General features: G+C 52.7%; 4 protein-coding genes across 4 annotated transcripts; 2 read left to right on the top strand and 2 right to left on the bottom strand.

The window, feature by feature from the left end:
* Positions 1 to 599: 599 nt before the first annotated feature.
* SODALDRAFT_333872 (dihydroxy-acid dehydratase) lies at positions 600 to 3,230 on the bottom strand. Its single transcript, XM_028612083.1, has 5 exons — positions 2,924 to 3,230; positions 2,703 to 2,800; positions 2,604 to 2,611; positions 2,396 to 2,503; positions 600 to 2,313 (listed from the first exon to the last, which is right to left on the bottom strand). The coding sequence occupies exons 1-5, from the start codon at positions 3,071 to 3,073 to the stop codon at positions 845 to 847; spliced, it is 1,833 nt and encodes a 610-aa protein (XP_028465905.1). The 5' UTR covers positions 3,074 to 3,230; the 3' UTR covers positions 600 to 844.
* A 193-nt stretch (positions 3,231 to 3,423) lies between these two features.
* On the top strand, positions 3,424 to 4,615 carry SODALDRAFT_360431 (hypothetical protein; the record flags this gene model as incomplete). Its single annotated transcript, XM_028614261.1, has 5 exons — positions 3,424 to 3,477; positions 3,770 to 3,796; positions 3,848 to 3,910; positions 4,080 to 4,307; positions 4,403 to 4,615. 5 exons carry the CDS (start codon positions 3,424 to 3,426, stop codon positions 4,613 to 4,615), a joined length of 585 nt encoding a protein of 194 aa, XP_028465904.1.
* Positions 4,616 to 4,700: 85 nt separating this feature from the next.
* On the bottom strand, positions 4,701 to 5,807 carry SODALDRAFT_324529 (hypothetical protein; the record flags this gene model as incomplete). Its single annotated transcript, XM_028609893.1, has 2 exons — positions 4,701 to 5,591; positions 5,670 to 5,807. The coding sequence occupies 2 exons, from the start codon at positions 5,805 to 5,807 to the stop codon at positions 4,701 to 4,703; spliced, it is 1,029 nt and encodes a 342-aa protein (XP_028465903.1).
* A 5,123-nt stretch (positions 5,808 to 10,930) lies between these two features.
* SODALDRAFT_340356 (hypothetical protein) lies at positions 10,931 to 16,519 on the top strand (the record flags this gene model as incomplete). The annotated part of the gene is made up of 7 exons (XM_028612942.1): positions 10,931 to 10,967; positions 11,319 to 11,404; positions 14,919 to 14,995; positions 15,462 to 15,990; positions 16,091 to 16,171; positions 16,261 to 16,435; positions 16,491 to 16,519. The coding sequence occupies 7 exons, from the start codon at positions 10,931 to 10,933 to the stop codon at positions 16,517 to 16,519; spliced, it is 1,014 nt and encodes a 337-aa protein (XP_028465902.1).
* Between the last annotated feature and the right edge of the window lie 2,191 nt (positions 16,520 to 18,710).

The raw sequence follows: 18,710 nt of genomic DNA, 5'->3' as shown, positions 1-18,710 counted from the left end.
CTGGACTAAGATTTTGACGGCCCGGAGTTAAGGGCAGAATATGGATTAAGGGTCGTCTAGAGGCGGACCGTCTATCGAAGAAGGAGGGAAGAAAAAAAATTAAAACCCAAACTAGAGGTAAGGCAACCCAATGAAGGGGAAAGAAAGTGAAGGCGACAAGAAGTAACTGAACGAGTGGCAGGGAGGTGATGGGTCTCCCCAGAAGAGGAACGGGCGAACTCGAGCAAGAGTGAGAAAGAAGTCCGCCCGAAGCAGCAATTCCTGTGATTCGTGTTGTGATGGTACGTTGTCTCAAGAGGACATTGACGATTTTAGGAGAGGAAACGGGGACGAGACGGAGAGGTGGAGTTTCGGTGTGTGTTGTCGTCTCGCGCTGGCAGATTCAATTTCGGTACGGAGTATGTACAACGTAGAATACAGCATTGGTAAAGTTGGCACTTACGTAATGTCGTACCTACGAAGTACTGGAAGACAGAGAGAGAGAAGAGACTACACGTACACGCACATTAGGTAGGGGCAAAATAGGGGCATCGACGAGATATGTACATGCGAAGTATTCAAGGTACTGGGTACTCGACGTAGCGAACTTGTCTGGTATACATGTCTGGTCAAGCAGGCGCGGACGGAAATGTACAGAGTACATTGGCAATCTCAGAATTTCGAACGATTCCATTAGAGGATCCAGACCAATAAGATGAGTGATAATTACTCGGGACTCGGCTCGCTTATCCCGGTATCCGCGATTAAAGGGATAAATTGGTACATGTCGACACAGACAGTGAAGCTCAGGAGAGGTCCAGGCAGCGAGCGAGACGAGGCCACACCTTAGTGACCGCACCTCACCTCACCACGAATCTGCCCTATCGGTGACAGCACCATGGCTCGCATCCCCCACCAGGCGCGCATACTTAGCCAACACGCCCCTCCGAACATACGGCGGCGGCGCCTTCCACCCAGCCCTCCGCCGCGCCATCTCCTCCTCGTCCACGTCGACCATGTCAATACGGTTCGTCTCGGCATCGATGGTCACGCGGTCCCCATCCCTAACCAGCGCAATGGGCCCCCCGACCGCCGCCTCGGGGACCACATGGCCGACGATGAACCCGTGCGACGCGCCGCTGTACCGCCCGTCCGTCACGAGCGCCACATTGGTCAGCCCGGCGCCCATGACGGCCGCGCTGGCCCTCAGCTGCTCCGGCATGCCAGGCCCGCCCTTGGGGCCCTCGTACCGCATGATCAGGACCAGGTTGCCGTCCTCGCGCCGGATGGCCCCCGCCGAGAGCGCCGCGTCCAGCGCGTGCTCCTTGTCGAAGACCCGCGCCGCGCCCGTGAACCGGAGCCCCTCTTTCCCCGTGATCTTGGCCACCGCGCCGCCGGGCGCCATGTTCCCCCGCAGCACGCGGATGTGGCCCGTCGCCTTGATCGGGTCCGATAGTGGGCGGATGACGGTCTGCCCCGGGTCCAGCGACGGCCACGACGCCACGTTCTCCGCCAGCGTCCTGCCCGTCACCGTCATGATGGTGCCGTCGACCAGCCCCGCCGCCACGAGCATCTTCAGCACCGCCGGCGTGCCGCCCACCCTGTACAGGTCCTCCATGTAGTGTCGTCCCGACGGCGCCAGGTCCGCGAGGAAGGGGACCCGGTTGCTCGTCCGGCCGACGTCGTCCAGCGTCAGGGCCACGTCCGCCGTGTTCGCCATGGCCAGGAAGTGCAGCACGCCGTTGGTCGAGCCGCCCAGGACCATGGTGAGCACGAGCGCGTTCTCGAAGGCGGCGCGCGTCATGAGCCTGCGCGGCCGCAGGTCCTTCTCCATGGCCACCTTGACGGCCTCGGCGGCGCGCTCGCACTCGCGCGCCTTCTCGGGCGAGTTGGCCGGGAACGACGACGACCCGGGCAGCGACAGCCCCATGGCCTCGATGGCCGTCGCCATGGTGTTGGCCGTGTACATGCCGCCGCAGGCGCCCGCGCCGGGGCAGGCGTGGCGCTCGATGTCCTCGAGGACGTCGGACGGCGTGCGGCCCGCTTCGCCGGCGCCGCACTTGGCCTGGAGACGACCGTAGGCGTAGGCGCCGGCGGCTTCGTAGCACGTGGCGATGTTGATGGGCTGCTCGAGCAGCGCCGAGTAGCCCTTCCGGATGGTGCCGCCGTAGATCATGATAAAAGGCCGGTCGTGGCGTGCGGCGGCCATGACCACACCGGGCATGTTCTTGTCGCATCCGGGGATGGAGATGTTGGCGTCGTGGTGCTGGGCGCACGTCACCGATTCGATGCTGTCGGCGATGATCTCGCGCGTTTGTAACGAGAAGCGCATGCCTGGAGTGGAGACACGGCCGTCAGCAAGCAAAAGCGACATGTACCTGTAGTAGGCATAACAGTGACACAACAGGCAACCTACCTTCACCTCCCATGGTGATGGCGTCGGATACACCAACCGTGTTGAACTGCCATCCCAACATGCCCTGCTTCTCCACCGCCTTCTTGACAATCTTGCCGAAATCGAGAACTTTACTCCCCCAGCGCCCCCCGGTTAGTTGCGTTTGTCTACTCCCCGGTGAAGCCAAACCGGCCCTCCTTCAAGGGGTCTCATCACTGGTGATGCTCACGATGTGTACTAAAAGTGAAGTTGGCATTGTCGCGTCAGCAGACCGTGTGCCAGACTCTCATCATATTTTTTTTGTGCCAGCCTACAAGGGAGTACTCACTTGCACGGGTTGCCTTCCCACCAAACAGTCGCGATGCCGACGTGAGGCGCATTCTTCATTGTTTCGCGGTCTGGGACACCAGCCGCATACAACATCGCCTACGCCGTTCCAATTTTCTCACACTCATCTCGTGAGCAACCATACTCGTTGTGTTTTTTTCCCCAATATTCAATGGAGGGGAAGAAAAAGAAATGAAAAAAAAAATGAAATGAAAAAAGTACCTGGGCACCGGGGTAGTCATGTTCCCTCGTCAATTTGTGAGACCACCGGTTCAGCTTGCCACCGGGGGGCAAGACGGGGAACTGGATGTAGTCGCTGCTTTGGTGCGAGAAATCCGTCGCGGGAGCGTTGCTTTCTTCTGTGGAAGACATGGTGTATCGTATTGGGGTCTGCTTTCGTGAATCGCCTTTTATGGTTGTTTCCAAGTTCAGGGTTCAGCCGTGACGGGGCGGGGCAGAGAATGAGGGGCCTTAGTATCGAGGCGGTATTGGCGATAGTGGTTTGTTGTTTGTAAGGTACCTTACTTTGTAATATCGTAGCACAGGGAGAGGGGAGCTTTCCGTGGTCTGATTCCGGGGCCATTACTTCGTAGCCCCCTTTCGCAAAGCTGCTTGATGTAAGGTACATGTACCTTATTATTACGCGCTGAACCTTTTCCTTTTCTTCTCTTTTCCCCCCGTCTCGGGTCTTCAACGAGCGAGAACTCCGTTTACCCCACGCAATGTACGAAGTACATGTCATTACATCATACCTGACATCGGAGAAGCACGCGGAAGTACGGGTACATGCATGTACAGTTAGCAGTCCCAGCACACAACCTCCCTTCAGTCGTGCTCTTACACGTGTACTGCTCGTGTTCCCATCATCCCATCAACCCATCAACCCTCTTGACTGACCGACTTGGATGAAATGTAGGCTCTGACCGTGGTTTATTTACTACGACTTGACCACACTGAAAGGCCGATTCACACCTAGGACAGTTCAAAAGATTGCAGAAAAGACAAACAAAAATAATCTTGGTCATTCCACGTCCCCAGAGTCCAAGTCTTGTTTGTCTCTCTCAACAGGGTCCTGACAGCTGGATACTGCACAAGGTATGTAGCTAGGCAGTCTACAGCTATGCGAGTCCATGTCATCCAATGCAGGTATGCTATGCGTTGCTTTCCCTGAGGTCATTTGTCATGTCTTCATCTCTCTCCCTGCCTTGGGTTCGACGCGATTGGTAAGGAAACAATGACGAAAAAGAAATACTCATGGGGCAAAGGTAGGAAATGAAAAAGAAGTGAAAAGGGGAAGAAGAAAAGAAGACATGGAAACCCCCGTTTTGCCTCCCCACCGCGACAACACCCGAAAATCCGACTCGCGCTCTCCCAACAGGCAACCGAGGCTGTTCGGATAGCAAGCCACTGGCAAGTAAACGGCCCATCCGCTGACTGCACCCACCCATGCAATGCTGCCGGCCGCTTCTCCCAGCCGATGAGCAGTCTGATCAGGCATTCCAGCCTTTCAGAAAGACCACTCAGGAAGTCCATCCCGATGAGAACAGCTCCCAATCTGCGCCAAGACCCCTCCAGGACCAAAGGGGCGATCGCCCCTCCGCCGCACGTTTGTTTGAAAGAAGAAAAGAAAAAACGAAATGAGTGTGGTGAAAATGAATCAAGGAAAAAGAAAAGAAGCAAAAAAAACAAAAACCCCCCCAGGGACATGAATTCCCGGGAACCAAAAGCGAGAAGGAGAAAAAGAGACGTCTCCACAAACAAAAACGACAGAATCGCAAAAAATGGTCATGGTTCGCGTACTCAAGCCTTTGGAAAATAGGCCGAGGTAACTTCAAAGCATCGAGCGCCCCTTTCCCACACCCCGCAAAATCCAACATAGATGAGGTGAGATGCATCGCGCAAGTAATACAATGAGAGAGAAGAGGCAAGACACTCGAGTTTGCCGGAATTCCCGCTAGGCCCTCGCGGCGGTTCTTCTTTTTATTTCCCCGAGATGACGCTAGACGTGACTCCTCCCTCCCTCCATGCGGCGAACCATCTCGCGGTCACGAGGGGATCTTGGGTTCGCATCAATTCCCAAAATGGCCGAAATCCGCGTCCTGTCCGTCTGGGGCTTGCTGTACCCCTCCCGCTCCAGGCTATCGGCAGGACTCGATAGGGGACTGATGGGCGTAATGACCTGCTGATGCGGCGGATGCTGGTGTTGCTGGTGTTGCTGGGACTGGTGGCAGCACGAGCCCGACTTCCACGCCTGTTCCAGCGTGGCAGGGCTCGCACGCCCGCCGTATTCGTTGGCGATGGTCGCCCAGAACGAGGCGCGGTGTGCCTCGTAGGCCGCATTCAACCGGCCCATGTCGATGGCCCCGTGGTGGCTAGGGGAATGGTGACGCTGGCCAAAGGAACAGTCAAGTCGCAGTGGCGAGGTCGTGGGGTGTGTCTGGCCACCCGGGAAGGAGGCCGGAGAAGGGGCCGCGCCGCGCTCCGGGATGGGACTGGGGTAGCCCCGGGTTGGAGAGGCAATCGGGGGCGGGAGGGTCATCCCCACGGGCTTGGGGAGGATGGCGGGCAGATGGGGCGAGCTGCCGTTGCTGACAATGCTAGGCAGCTGGACCGCGGGAGGCGACGGCGGTCCGTAGTGGCCGGCACTTCGCGGAGGAGTGATGGAAGGCGGCGGCGACTCGCAAGCAGGAGACGGCAAGCTAGCTGGCGTGTCAGGCGACTGACCGGCCGAGGAGCCGGAAGACACAGACGCCGCACGCTGCTTCCGGCGGTTGTTGCCGTGGCTGAGCTGATGGTAGTGCAGGCGGCATGCGAGCTCCGTCTTCTTCAAGTGAGCCGCAATGTGCTTGTACGGCATCTTCTGAAGTCGGGTTCGGAGCAGATAAGCTTCCTGTAGGCAAATATATCAGCACTGCATCACGGCGAACAAGCGCAAGCCGTCCACTCGAACGCTCATGGTAAGACCCACCTCGTCCTCACTCCAGGCACGGCCTCCTCCAGTGGCCGTCTTCCGCAGCTTGGTGACGCCTTGCGCGCGTCGGTCCACGACGTCCGAGGTAGGGGTGAAAGTGGCCGACTGAGGCGCCGTCTGCACGTTAGGAGCCATTGCCTTGTCGTTACGAGAGGACCACTCAAAAGACGCTGGGTCACTGAGTCTGGTTTCGGGGGAAATTCGGCGCTGTTCGATCACGGAACAGGGGTTGAAAAATCTGCAGATCTTGCTGCGAATTGAATCGAAAAAAAAGGAAGAAAAAGGTCGTAGCCTGAAGGCGTTGACCGTGGTTGAAAAGGGAGGACGGGATACAGTACAACCTCTTGGGCAAGCGATGGCAGAACTGGGCTCGAGGCTATGTTATGCTGCTTGTCGGATGGTCGCTGCGAAAAGCCAAGAGGAAGACGAACAAACCGACCTAAAGAAGTGAAGGGATGAAAAAAAAAATCGTGAAAATGTTCGTTTGAATGAATATGAAAGGAGTGGATGGGAAAAAGAAGTGTTCAAGAATCGAAAGTCTTTTCTAAAGGAGTGTGGGCAGCCAAACCAGTTGGACAGGTAGGTAAAAACCCCAGCTGCGGGAGATGAAAGAATGACACGCAACTGCGCTTCGTGATCAGAAGATGAACCCAGGTTGAAGAGAAGAAGAAGAAAAAAAGAGAGAGAAAAGCGGAGGGTGAAAGGAGTGGGAAGGGTAATGATTAAGAAGGCAACCGAATGTCCGGGCCGGCGACAGGGCGGAGACAGGAGTAGAACAGGTGGTGAAGCTCGGGATCTCGTGCATCCAGGACAGGGGTCACCCGCACAATCAGGCCAAAGCCTTGTCGCAGACGGGTCGGGTGATTGTGCCTAGCCCTTGCTCATACCCCGGAAACCGATGGGAAACCGGGAACGATGTGATAAGATGCGACGCGAAAGGGAACCAAAACGTCTGATATGATCCGTTGACGGCCTCAACTGTCCACGCCCGTTTCGTCGGCCCCTCCATTGAAGCAAGTAGTTGCTGGGCGTTGATCGGGACCCTTTTGATTACCGTTCGTGCACAGGTATCAAGCAGGGCTACTGATGTCCTCAGAAATGTATATCACGAAATTACTGTGAGAAACGGGTGAGCGTTGTCGAGGAACTCAGCAAGCCTGGCTGGACTGGTCTCTTAGGCCCTGGCAAGCCCGCCCTGGCAGATAATTAGCAGCTTCGGATGATGTACGAACTTCAGGATTGCTGAATGCATAGTACATATCCATACTGTAAAGCTGGCCCAGGGGTAGGGTGGCCCACGATGGAACCAGGGTTGATGAAATCCATCGAGGGGTAGTAGCTTGTCTGGGGGACGGCACAGTCGTTTCCCTCCCATCGGACATCAAAAAGAAAAGGAAGAAAAAAGTACCGATAAACACTTGAAGCCGTTTTTGCTGCCGTTGGGAGGCGAGTGATGATATTGTATCAGATCCAGGTCTATCGTTTGCTGTTCCACGACATAGACTCAATGAACTGGAGCACAGCAGCTTCAAAGACGAAGGCCATGTTCCGTGGACCGACAAATCGAGCAAAATCACCAAGCGCCAGACGTCAAGTGGCGGCGGGATACTGACACAAAGAGAGAGAATGCCGATAGAGGATCTCTTGTTCTCCTTGCTGAAAAGAGGACGGCCGACTTCAGACGCTGCGTAACACGATGCGAAGTTGTTTGGGGGGTGCCTGGCGCCGAACAAGGAAACCATAGACTTCTAGGGTGCCGCCGTGCGTCTCAGTGAAAACGCCAAAGTAAGCTCGGCCGGCGTCAGCGGATTACATGCTTGTAAATTCACGCCTTGACCGCGAACCCAGGCTCCTAGCTTTCTCTCCGTTGGCTTGGCCACCATCCTTGCGGCGCTTGCCGTTGGTAGCTGCAGCTGTGGACCGCTGATGTCGGGGGACGATACATCTCCTCGAGCTTTTAAGATGTGAAGAATGTTGCCTTGGACGTGCTTCATTCAGACGAGTGGGTAAAATGGATGGATTGACGTGATGATATGAACAACTAAGTGAGTGGGAAGGGGAATCGAGTCGGGACACATTATTCTAAAAGGTCCAAGGCGTGAGAAGTTGTCTTTCTGGAAAGTAAACTCCCAAGGGCCTCTGCTCCCTCTGAAGAACATCAAGTGACTAAAGGTAATTGACAGGTTCTATAGGTACCTTACTCGGCAAGGTAGGTACTATATAACCCCTGTTTGATTATGTTTAAGGTATATTCGTAATTTACTCCTTTAGGAAATTCAAGGTTCGAGGAACGTACCTTTACTAATAACACCTATATATATACTTCTATATCACGTTACCTTTACGTATTAAGGAGTTATAAGGTGGTTTAACAGGATACTAAGTCCCCCGTGGTTTAGCGTATCTAAGCCCGTTTATTTTATATAGAAAAATATATATCTAGTTATAATCTACTCCGGTTATCCTCGTAGCACTATTAGTTTATTCGGATTCGTAAGTACACCATATATAATTACCAGTAATCAGGGGTTTGAGTGTATGTACCGAACACGGGCATACAATGTACTTGCTTTGTACTCCGGATGTCTCGAATGAAAACGGGGGCAAGTTCCCCAGAGTACAACGTACATATCCACCACCTTCCATGTCATGTTTCTGTTCCCACAATACCTATAAGAGAATCTCCATCCTCTTCGTATGGTACCTTACATACTGGAGTACTTGAGCGGGATGCCATTCCGACCGGAGAAGACCGTGATGGAGCTAAGCAATGGGCCATGCATGGCAAGGACCTTGCACCAATTATTACTGATGAATACCAGGGAGGACAAAGGTCTCGTTACTTCGTACGAACTACGGAGTACGGACACGCTATGTGCGTCTACCTTAGTCATCTCTATGACCTTGATTTGATATTGACTGCGGACTACGTTGTACTCTTAGGCGTTCTAGACTGTCTCTTTCCCATCTTTCACCAGAAGCGGTAATACGCGTTATTTCTTCTCATTGAACCTGGGCGGGGGAATGGTGCATAGTGCGTATGCTACCTTGCTTGGACTCGAGGTTGCTGAGTAATTGTTCCATGGAATGTCTGCTTCCAAGTCTTTAAAAGGCATCACTCAATTTCCTGGCTGTAAGTCTCGTAACGCTGCTACGGGCGCCCATGAAGCCAAGTCCCACCTATTATTGTGTTCCACTTTGTTTCCTCGAAATGCCACCGGATTCCGTAACATGTCCCCGGGGTTTTGGACACCGACCTTAAGCCGTATTGGTCAATGAGAGAGGAGCAATGCACAACTCCCCGAGTCCCTTGAAACCCGTTACGCACTGGCGTAATTTCAAACTGGTCTCAGACTTTCCCCACATGTCCCGATACGGAAAATCGAGTCGTCAGCCCTGTACAACCTACACGGATGCAGTGATCGCATTGGATAATCCGGTCGATCCGTACTTTGCCACAAACTTTATATGGACAGGTACAAAAGCAAATGTCGCGAGGCCATGTACAACGTAAGGTAGGATACAAACGTATTGAAGCTATCACCACATCCACGACATTTCTGACCTAAACACCTAGCTCAGTGGGTAGGCAGGGAAGAGCCCAAGCACCATTAAGGCTGCTTAGGAGGTAACTCTATAGTTAAAAGGATCTTTTAAGAGTTTGGTTTGAACGATACCTAACCGCCTGCGCTAGAAGGATAGGGAAGACACAGATTGCCTGGTATTGACGATGGTGTTGAGGAAAGGAACTGTAATTTGTTTTGTGAGTCGAGTTACTTAAAAATGCTATTCTTTTCCTTATATTTGGGCGTATCTATACCCGCAGGGGTCCCTGTTGTCCTTGGCCACTCATTTTCGTTGTCTACGAGCTGATGTCTCTGACCTCTACACTTACATAAGGTACCTAGGTGTAAGACACCTGCGACCTCTCCACGAAGGAACAATTCGTACTTGGTACTCCATGCGAAGAAGGGAAGAAAAAAAAATTGCCCAGATGTATTCCGGGTCTTTCTTTATTTCTTAATTTCTTTCCTTTTCCTCATTGGCCCATTCTTTGAGCAATAAACAAATGTGGTCCTGCAGGAAACATTGCGTGTGGTTCCCGCGTTTCCGCGACGTCTTCCTCTCCACAAACTTCATGACTACCCCTGAGGGAGCTCTGTTCATCTCCGCATCCATCTACCTACGAATACTCCTCTCCTTCTTAATGTTTACACTTCCCACCGGGCTAGTCCTATGGTCCAAGCATCTCCGCTCGGAACATGCGTCTGTGCTCCGTAACAATATGATCGCTAATATTCACAAGTCGTCACTTAACATAGGTTAAATTTGTCCGGAACGTTCCATGATCTTGTAGCTTTGACAGCTTGTTGCTGAGATGGCTGAGATTGCGGTTCAACTGTCCGAGGCGACGCTGATCGGACCCGAGGCCCAGATCGGCCTGATGGTTATATTCTGCTCATCATATCCTCTAATCTTGATCAGTTCGGATGATTGCTTTCCCCTGATTACCATAAACCACATGGCTGCCTTCACTAGACCACTTGTCACTCCTGTTTCGAGGTGCCCAAGTCGCGGCCACGGCGGCAGTGAATGTTGTCTCCTCTGACCCCGGCAACTCTGCATTCCGCAGCCAGCCTAGGTACATCAGCAGAGATGACGACATCCCGCAACCGCCAGGAAGTCTTGAGCCTTGCCCAGGGTTGAACTTTTAGCACCACCTTGTTCATCCCATTTCCAACGTCGACGGAGATTTTACGGTTCGGATGGAGGGCTTCCTGGCGATCATTCGTCCCTAAGGGCCTGTTGGCAGTTACCATAGGATATGTGAGGCAGCGGCATAATCCAAGCGAGGCAACCTGACACATGCCCCTCTCAGAGTAGATCGTCATTGTCACAAATCGGAGTTGGGAGCCCGAAAGTTACGAATGAGCACAGGGATGCTCAACGTACGGTCACAGGAGCGGGCGATATGCTTTCCTCCTGGGGTCCCCGGATTTTGACATGACTACTTGGACTCTGTCGGCCTTGATGGAACATCATCCCCAGACTCCTTTGTGATCAATCGGTAGCCTAGCTCGTAACATGGCGGGTGGAAATGATGGGAGGGAAAGGGGGGAAAAGGAAACGAAAAGGAAAATCGGTGAGCACCCCGCGAGCGATGACACTGCCCCCCCGGCATTCGAACTGTTGCGGAGAGTGCAAGACCGCTTTGACGACCATCCGCAACTTGAGGTTGTTTCTAGCTTCCGGGAACGATGTCTCCGGTGAACATGCCTCAAGCGGTTGAAGATAGTATCCTGCAAAAAGGGATTTCCTTCCTGACTTCGGGCAACACCTTGTACTCATTTAATATCCAGCCCACGCTGCCTTTCGGCACTTGAAACGAGTTGGTTCGGGACTGTGATTTCGAGCCAGGACGCTGCCGTTGCAGGCAGCTTGCCCTGCCTTAACAACTGTTCCTCACGATGAGACCATGTCATCGAATGGTTTGCCAATATCGTCAGCGCTCAAGTTAAGCGAAAAAAAAAAGGCGCCATGGTATCCCCCTTGTCAAGATAAATGTCGCGCTGGTTCTCTTGCGTACTAATTAGCAACCGAGCTGCAGCCAAGCGGCCCGTCATGATGCTCTTCGTCCACATTGAGCATCCGGTTCACATGCGTTGTCCTCCGACAAGGGGCGTTTCAGAAGCTCAGTGCGTGTGTTAATGCCGCTCGAGGGATGTTTTGAAGTGACGGCAATTAGCAGTTTATCCTCTGAGCCATTGAAGGGAACTCCTATACTCGACTTGTGAGGTCTATCAAGATCGCGACTATGCCGAGAGTCGCACGCTACTTCCTAAACTTACAATGCTGATCATGCCAATTCTCTGCACGTCCAAGTCCCGACATTGGATGATTTCAGCAATAGCGGCCTTGATTCAGAACCCGTCAGCTGCTCATCCTTCGCAAGTAACCAATCGACTAACCTGATGGGTTCCACGAGATGCATTCAGTTACAGATTCATAGAGGGAAAAGCATAAGGATGTCGGCGAAAGCTGAAGAGAACGCCTATTTCGACCCGCTTCGCAAAGACACAGTGGAAACGAGTCACAGGAAAACGCCTTTGTGATACTGAACCGGAAGACATCGAAAGACCGGCATTTTCTGGGTGCCTCGGAGGCCATCAGTATCGGAGCAAGAAGCAATGCGCTGGCTTCACTTAATTACAACTCAACAGTCAACGACGCGCACACCCTTGGATGAAGTACAGATCAAGTACCTCAGGCAAACGACGGAGGACAAGAAGCACTTGGGACTATCTCGGTACCGTACCTTACTAATTACCTAGGGAGTTGAGATAAGGTACCTAGGTAGGTATTTACAAAGTACCTAAGGTAAGGTAGACCAAGATATATGAAGTACGAATATGTATTTTGAGGTACTGATTCGCCAGATGTAGCGGTACGTGGATTACGTGCGGTAAGTCACCGTGTTGAGTTGCCAAAGTACCTTAAACGACTGGTACAAGGGATGAGTTCTCACGAGAAGAATACCTTAACGAATCCTGGACGAATTGACAAGCGCGTAGGTACAACGTACTTCTAGATTCCCCCCGACGGACCTATCGTTTTAGTTGGTGAGAGAGGAGTCAGAGGACCCCAGACCTGGACGAAGGACGAAGTACACATACCGGCTTACGGAATATTCGTGCACCAGAAATGGAGCGCCTGAACCCTCGAATCCGAACCCCCAATTAGCCTAACTCGAAATTTCGCATTTCTACACATCTTCTTACGCGATTATCCCAATAAACCTTTGATGAAGTTCTCGTAGTGATAAGGTAGTCCTTGGCTGCCGAGGCTTGAGTCCAATTCCAGCAAAAAAGGGACGATACTTACGTACCTTAGGCTTGGCATATTAGTGGATATTGATGGCCTTCGGATTACAACTATGGAGTCAATACCTGGCCATATGTACTTACCTAGGTACCTGCTGTAAGGTATACGTCATTCGCTGTTATGACACATAGTACTTAATATGCTTATACGCTAGACATTTCGAACAATAAGTGCCAGCCGGCTAACTATCGGGATCATAGATACTTTCACAGTAACAGTGATATCTCCAGCGCTAGGACTAAGCAATTTAGTGTTGGATCTGGACACGGATTGCTACACGGTCAATGTATGGCGCCACTGACCCACTTGCGCCTTCCTCTTTTCGCGTCCCACAAAAGAATACCACGGATCATCAACAAGGGACATTTCCCTTCGACTCCCCTCCCCGTCCGCTAGCAATTTTTTCCCCCTTCCACCACCTGTATTGGCAGTCTTCACCCCAAAAACACCAGAGTGAACAGGAAGTTACTTTCTTCGGAAGTACCTCCATGCAACTCTCGTCGAGTCTACCTTACCTTTCCACCTTTACTTCGTACTTTCCGTCACGTAAAGTATCTACTTCTTCATTCTGAAAGCCACCAACCTTATCCACCTTCGGCCAGCCTCGTGGGCGATCCACCGAAGCCGTTGCAGCTTCACTTCCCCCAAACACGCGCCTCGTCGTGTCAATAGACGCGTGTCTCAATTGAACCGCGCCGACAACAGATATGCGAGCATAAAGAAGGACTCGACGAATACGCACGCCATCTTTCTTACCGCAGCCTCGAAGCATAACTTCGCGCACAAACAAAACGCACGAGAGAAAGAACGGAAACGCTTTCGAGTTCCTGCTCAGGTAACGCACGAGTTCATCTCGCTTTACGTACAGACTTCGTATCTTATTTGCGCGTGGTCCGCGTTTTCTAACTCAACCGTCATCGTCCAGGTTCATTCCCTCGCGACTTCTCCCACACACATACGCCTGCTGTACTTGCCTTTTACCTAACTTCACTGAGACCATCAAAGTACGTACCTGAAACCTCCTCCTTTCCCTTTCTCGAGTCGAACAACATTCAGGTAGCGCATGCGGGCTTTCCTCGACCGTATCACCACTCCACTGTCCTCGCCACCAACCACCCACCCTTCTGCCCACTCTCCTCAAAGTAACTACCATATTCTCTCCCCACACTACCCTATCTATACTGGATGCTCTTTTCCATAGCCAGGAACTCATTCAGATCACCTAGAAGGACAATCGGCCCTCTGACATTCTTCAGCTTGGTGTACATTCCCGGCTCGACGCGTACAGAGGTACGTACTGCAAGAGCACAGCCTGTGCCCAGGAGCCCACCTTCCACCCAAATTTCTTGCAGTTGGTTGGCCAAATTCCACGTCACCAAATTGCCTCCCCCCGTTATTTTTCCTCCCTTGACCTTGTTTGACATTTTTTTTTTTTTTTTACTTTGTCCCTACCCCGCCACCTCAATATACATCACTTCAAGGTTTCCCACAAATCATCGGCTGCATTTGTCTCCCCATTTACCTCTTTAACCGTCACATCACTCAGCCAAGCCCCACTTTTCAGAATTGCCCCCCTCTTACCAAGGTCAAGACTTTGTGGGATAAGGGCCCCAACCCAGTTTTCATCCAAGAGTACTTCAACCAGCTATCCCACCGATCCACATCTCTCGCGTGTAGCTCTTTTGTTCTCTCAACATCACCACACAGCATTGAAGTACCTCCCCGTCTTTTCCTGAAAGTCCCTCTGAGTACTTGCGATCATCCAGATACTACTTCGAGGCACAACGTTTTGTCTTTCTACCCACCCTACGTCAAATTCGCGGTTCCGCAACCTTTTATCGAGTCGTAGCGACTTTGCCTGTAAGTATCTGCACGCTTTCTTTCGTTTCATTGCGTCCCTTTCATCGACTGTCCGCATTTTCTTCCCATCATTGTCGTCGTCGTCATTGTACCTGTCGGCAATTCGCAGACGCGTTCGCGTTCGCATTCGAGTGGAATCGAGTCGACCGCAACTGCGCGATGTTTGACAATGACCTCAACTTTCGTTTTCACTGCCTGCACCATGCCAGCCCGTTTCGCTTCTCTTTTAGACTTCCCATCTTTACCCCATCTTTACCCTCCACTGTCTTGATTCATGCTCTTACCGCATCTGGCCTTCGTTCTCGCTGCCTGGAGCCGACTGTGCCTCCAAGCCTCGCCTTTTTTTTCTCTTCTTCTGGATCCCATGGCCTGCTCGATGGCAGTTTCAGTCTCCTTCCCAGACGAATTGGCACCGTCGCCATCGCATCTTACTTCTCGTGATATTGATATTCGGGACATGCGTCCAAAAACAGGAACAGGAAGTGTTAACTATTTATATCACAGATCATGCAGCAGTGGCAAGTCGGTCCAGTGCCGGAGTACATCTACTCCAACTCCACTCATCAGCCAAGCGACATCCAGTGAGTACATCGTCTCGTTGTATCCGTACCTTCACCATGTACTTCACCTCTCCCCTGCCCCAACCCCCTGGCTTTGTCACTCCCGTGACACTATTCCCAAACCTCACAGACTATCCCGAATGTACAGTTCCGTTCAGGTACACATGTATACCCTGCGAAACCATGTCCGTTCCTTGGCCCCGACATCTCCTCATGAGGGGCCGTACCTGTGACACCACGGGTTTTGATGGGGGTTTTGATGGGCGTACATTTCCCAGATCCTATTTCCCACGATGTCTTTTTATCCCTCACCATCTGGTTCTCGTAGCGCCTTTCTTTGCGCCTGCCACAGGGGCCGCCCTCGAACGCCGAACGCCCGCGAGCCAGTGCTTCACCGGTCGCGGCTATGCTGTCGTTTCTGATACCTCTGATAATCTTTGTACCCGGGGACACAGGACCCACGTTGCTAACTTGGCTACCGTCGAAGTGGCGCCCAGCATCCCTACCAGCCGGCCCAGCAGTCGGACATGCAGCACCGTGACCAGCGTCAGTTTCAGTACGGTGGCCCTCCTCAGCCAAGCCCGACGGGCCAGCAGCAACATCAACAGCACCACTCGACGCCGGTACAGCCCAACATGAATGTCCCTCAGCAAGCACCGCAGCAGCAAGCCCCTCCGCAGCAAGGGTCGGCGCCAGCTGCGACACCAGCATCCGGACGTCGTAAGCGGCCCGCCCCGTCAAATGCCACCCCGACGGGTACAAGCGCTCCACCTGGCCCGCCCGCCCCTCCGGCCCCGGCTATTGCTCCGACCATTGCGTCTGCCGCACCCGCCACTCCTGCGCAGGCCCAGAGTCAAGCCCAGGCCCAGGCAGCTCCGACCGAAGATGGCAATTCTGCCACTCCTCAACCCCCTCCTGCCAAGAAGACTCGCACAAACACCCCGTGGACCCCCGCCGAAGAGCAGAGATTGAAGCAGATGCGTGATGCAGGGAACAGTTGGGCCGAAATTGCTAAAGTTCGTTTTTTACACCCTTCCCCCCCTTCTCTCTCTCCTCACGGGGCTCCTCCAGGTGTCTCTTTCTGGGTCACAGTCCATACTGACGAGTCTTGATTAGACATTCCCTACTCGCACCGAGGGCAGTGTGAAGAAACATTGGTATAAAGACATGCACTATGCCGAGTTTGCGGAAGATGAGGTTCGTCTGCTCCTCCCTATCTTCCACAACCAGAGTACCCTGTCCCACACCATCAGAGTAGTATCTGGTGTCGCTAATTGTACGGACAGAGCCAGGCCCTCCTAAATGCCATCAAGGAGTACGAAAACAACAAGTGGAAGGTGATCGGCCAAAAGGTCGGCAAGCCCGCCAAAGCGTGCGAACAGTACGCCAAGGAGCACTTTCCCGGTATGTTTGCCCAAGACGCCGGAGGCTATTCTCTCGAAGTCAGTAACTATGCCGGGGGTGTGTGTCTTGCTGTGAAGCGGTATGATTGCTAAAATAACCAATTCAACTACAGATCTCTGGCAGAAAACCTCGGGCCGATAAGAGACGGTTCCGAAGATCGAACGCCGGGGACGTGCCAGCGGTCGCCGAAACCGCATAAAGCCGATAAGCTTAGACAATCACCAAAGATGTCTAATGCAGAACGGCGACCCTGGGACTGAACTGCTTCCGACTAATCCCCTTTTTTATTCCCCTTTATTCTTTATTCTCGTTTGCTCTTTGGTGTAGTCTCCTTCACTCACGATTCCATGATTCGGTCTGGGAGCAAGGATTCCATGATGACCCCATCGACGAGCTAGGTCTCGTCCCTATCAGCGCCCATCTCTTTTCGACGCCAGCCAGCTGGACTTGACAACTACGGAAGGTTCTCGGGATGCGAGATCCTCGGGATTTGGGCTTGACCGGGGTCGGTTCGGTCGACTTGGGTGAAATCTTCAGACCTTTCCGGCTAAGAGAGGAGGAGAACGGCTCTCGAAATATGGGAAGGTCGGACAGTCACGGGATTGTGCTGTTTCTTTTTTTGTCATTTCTTCTTTTCTCTTTTTCATGGGGAGGAGCGCAATCGGGTTGGCTGTCAAGAGTGGTCTTCTGCTTGTGTCTTAGGAGAACGAAAGGATGTCTTCGTCCCGCCTTCCCTTCCTTTATTTTCGGACGAACTCCAAGGGCGTTGCGGAAGGTTCAGGACTTGAAGGGTTTCTGGGTTCTTGGGACCACGGATGACAAGTCAAATGTAACCGGACTTAATATAGCACTAGGGAAATGAGGACGGGCAGGACATGGATGCACAAGACAGATAGCCGGTAAAAGAAAGCTCGTTGCTATGCGGGTCTGCCCAGTGATTCTATATGTTTTTCTTCTTGGTGCAGCCGCAGTTCCCATGCAGACTGCGTAGCCTCATCACTGCCGCAGCAGTTCTTCCCAGGAGGAACGTGTCGGTCATGATGAACATGATAGGACCATTGCTAAGTAGGATCGAGACGTGACAGCGTGGGAGGTTGTGGTGGCAGGCGGTGTTGTGAGTGCTTGGGGAAATTATGAAGTGGACGAGAAACCTTGGGCAAGACCTCGTTTTCTTTTCGTCCTTGCTCAATTCTATGTGTACTCGATTTGACAAGACTCTAACACGAGCGATTTATACACAAAAAAAAAAGCGAATGGTCGTAGTACGATGAGGAGCGCGGGTGCTCATGACTGAGGCTCATGAGCTCACAACTGGCTGGACCGATGAGTTGACGGGCGAACTTATATAGAGCGGTTCCTGCTTTGCGTGAGAACAACACGCCTCGAGGTACCGAGCCAACTTCAGGCGACAGGCGACAGCACAACAGAAGGATAAGATAGGGGAGAAGGGGAGGGCAAAGTGGACAAAAACACAGATCGCTGGTGAGTTAGAAGCCGACTTGCAATGAACAATCCAAAAAACGATGATCAAATTCCTTCATCCCGGCTACCTTCTCCTGATCGTCCTCGGGTGTCTGGATGCTTCAGACTCAATACGAAGAACGCCACATGATTTACGAGGGGTGACGGTGGGCCGTTGAATTTCAACGACGCCTTTCCTGATTGGGCGGCCAGAAGGAATTGCCTGGCTCCGAGTGGGTACCCATCGTAAATCTCGATTGATTGGTCCCTAAAACCCCTGACTGATGTGGTTTCCACCTCGGTCACGACGATTGGCTCCCCCCTGAGACCTTACGACGACGGGGCTCAGGCAAAGGGTAGGGACAGGCAGGTAAGGGAGGAACGCCCAGGAAACCGTGACTTGAGTGAGGCATCTTTCTTCCCCACACCTTTCCTTCTCTGGTTCCAGTACGGTCCCTTGAACTCCCTGTCCCTCCCTTCCTTCCATTTATTTCTTTTATTTCGTACGCTCAGGCTTGGCTTCCATACTTCTCTCCCAACCCAGCTGAGATCGGTCGTCTGTCCACTCGTTGTTGACCGGATTCGACCCAGCCTCACCATCGCTCGTTAAGGTGACCTGGCTCGACCTCGTTTTGTATTATTTTATTCTTCCCGACTCTCGCTTTCACCTGCAATCGTACGAAGAGGTTCCCATAACGCCTCCCCCGGTCGCTAATACCCCCGATCGATTCGCTGCGACTTCTGCTCCTTGTCCCACCTGTCGGTCGTCGATGTACAACGCGACCCGATCAGCGCCCCTAAAGTTCTCGCGAACCGATTCGACGACGGCCCGATCTAGTACGAATTCATAGTACAAAGCAAGACAGAAAGA

The sequence above is a fragment of the Sodiomyces alkalinus genome, assembly GCF_003711515.1.
Source record: "Sodiomyces alkalinus F11 unplaced genomic scaffold SODALscaffold_6, whole genome shotgun sequence".
Taxonomy (NCBI): Eukaryota; Fungi; Ascomycota; class Sordariomycetes; order Glomerellales; family Plectosphaerellaceae; genus Sodiomyces; species Sodiomyces alkalinus.
This window is presented reverse-complemented; position numbering and strand designations above follow the sequence as displayed.

Bases quoted from the DNA above. Each gene is read 5' to 3' on its own strand.
- SODALDRAFT_333872 (XM_028612083.1), bottom strand. From the start codon at position 3,073: ATGTCTTCCACAGAAGAAAGCAACGCTCCCGCGACGGATTTCTCGCAC. The intron at 2,801-2,923 runs GTACTTTTTTCA...GGAACGGCGTAG, and splicing joins ATGACTACCCCGGTGCCCAG to GCGATGTTGTATGCGGCTGG. The intron at 2,314-2,395 runs GTAGGTTGCCTG...TCTCCACTCCAG, and splicing joins CATCACCATGGGAGGTGAAG to GCATGCGCTTCTCGTTACAA.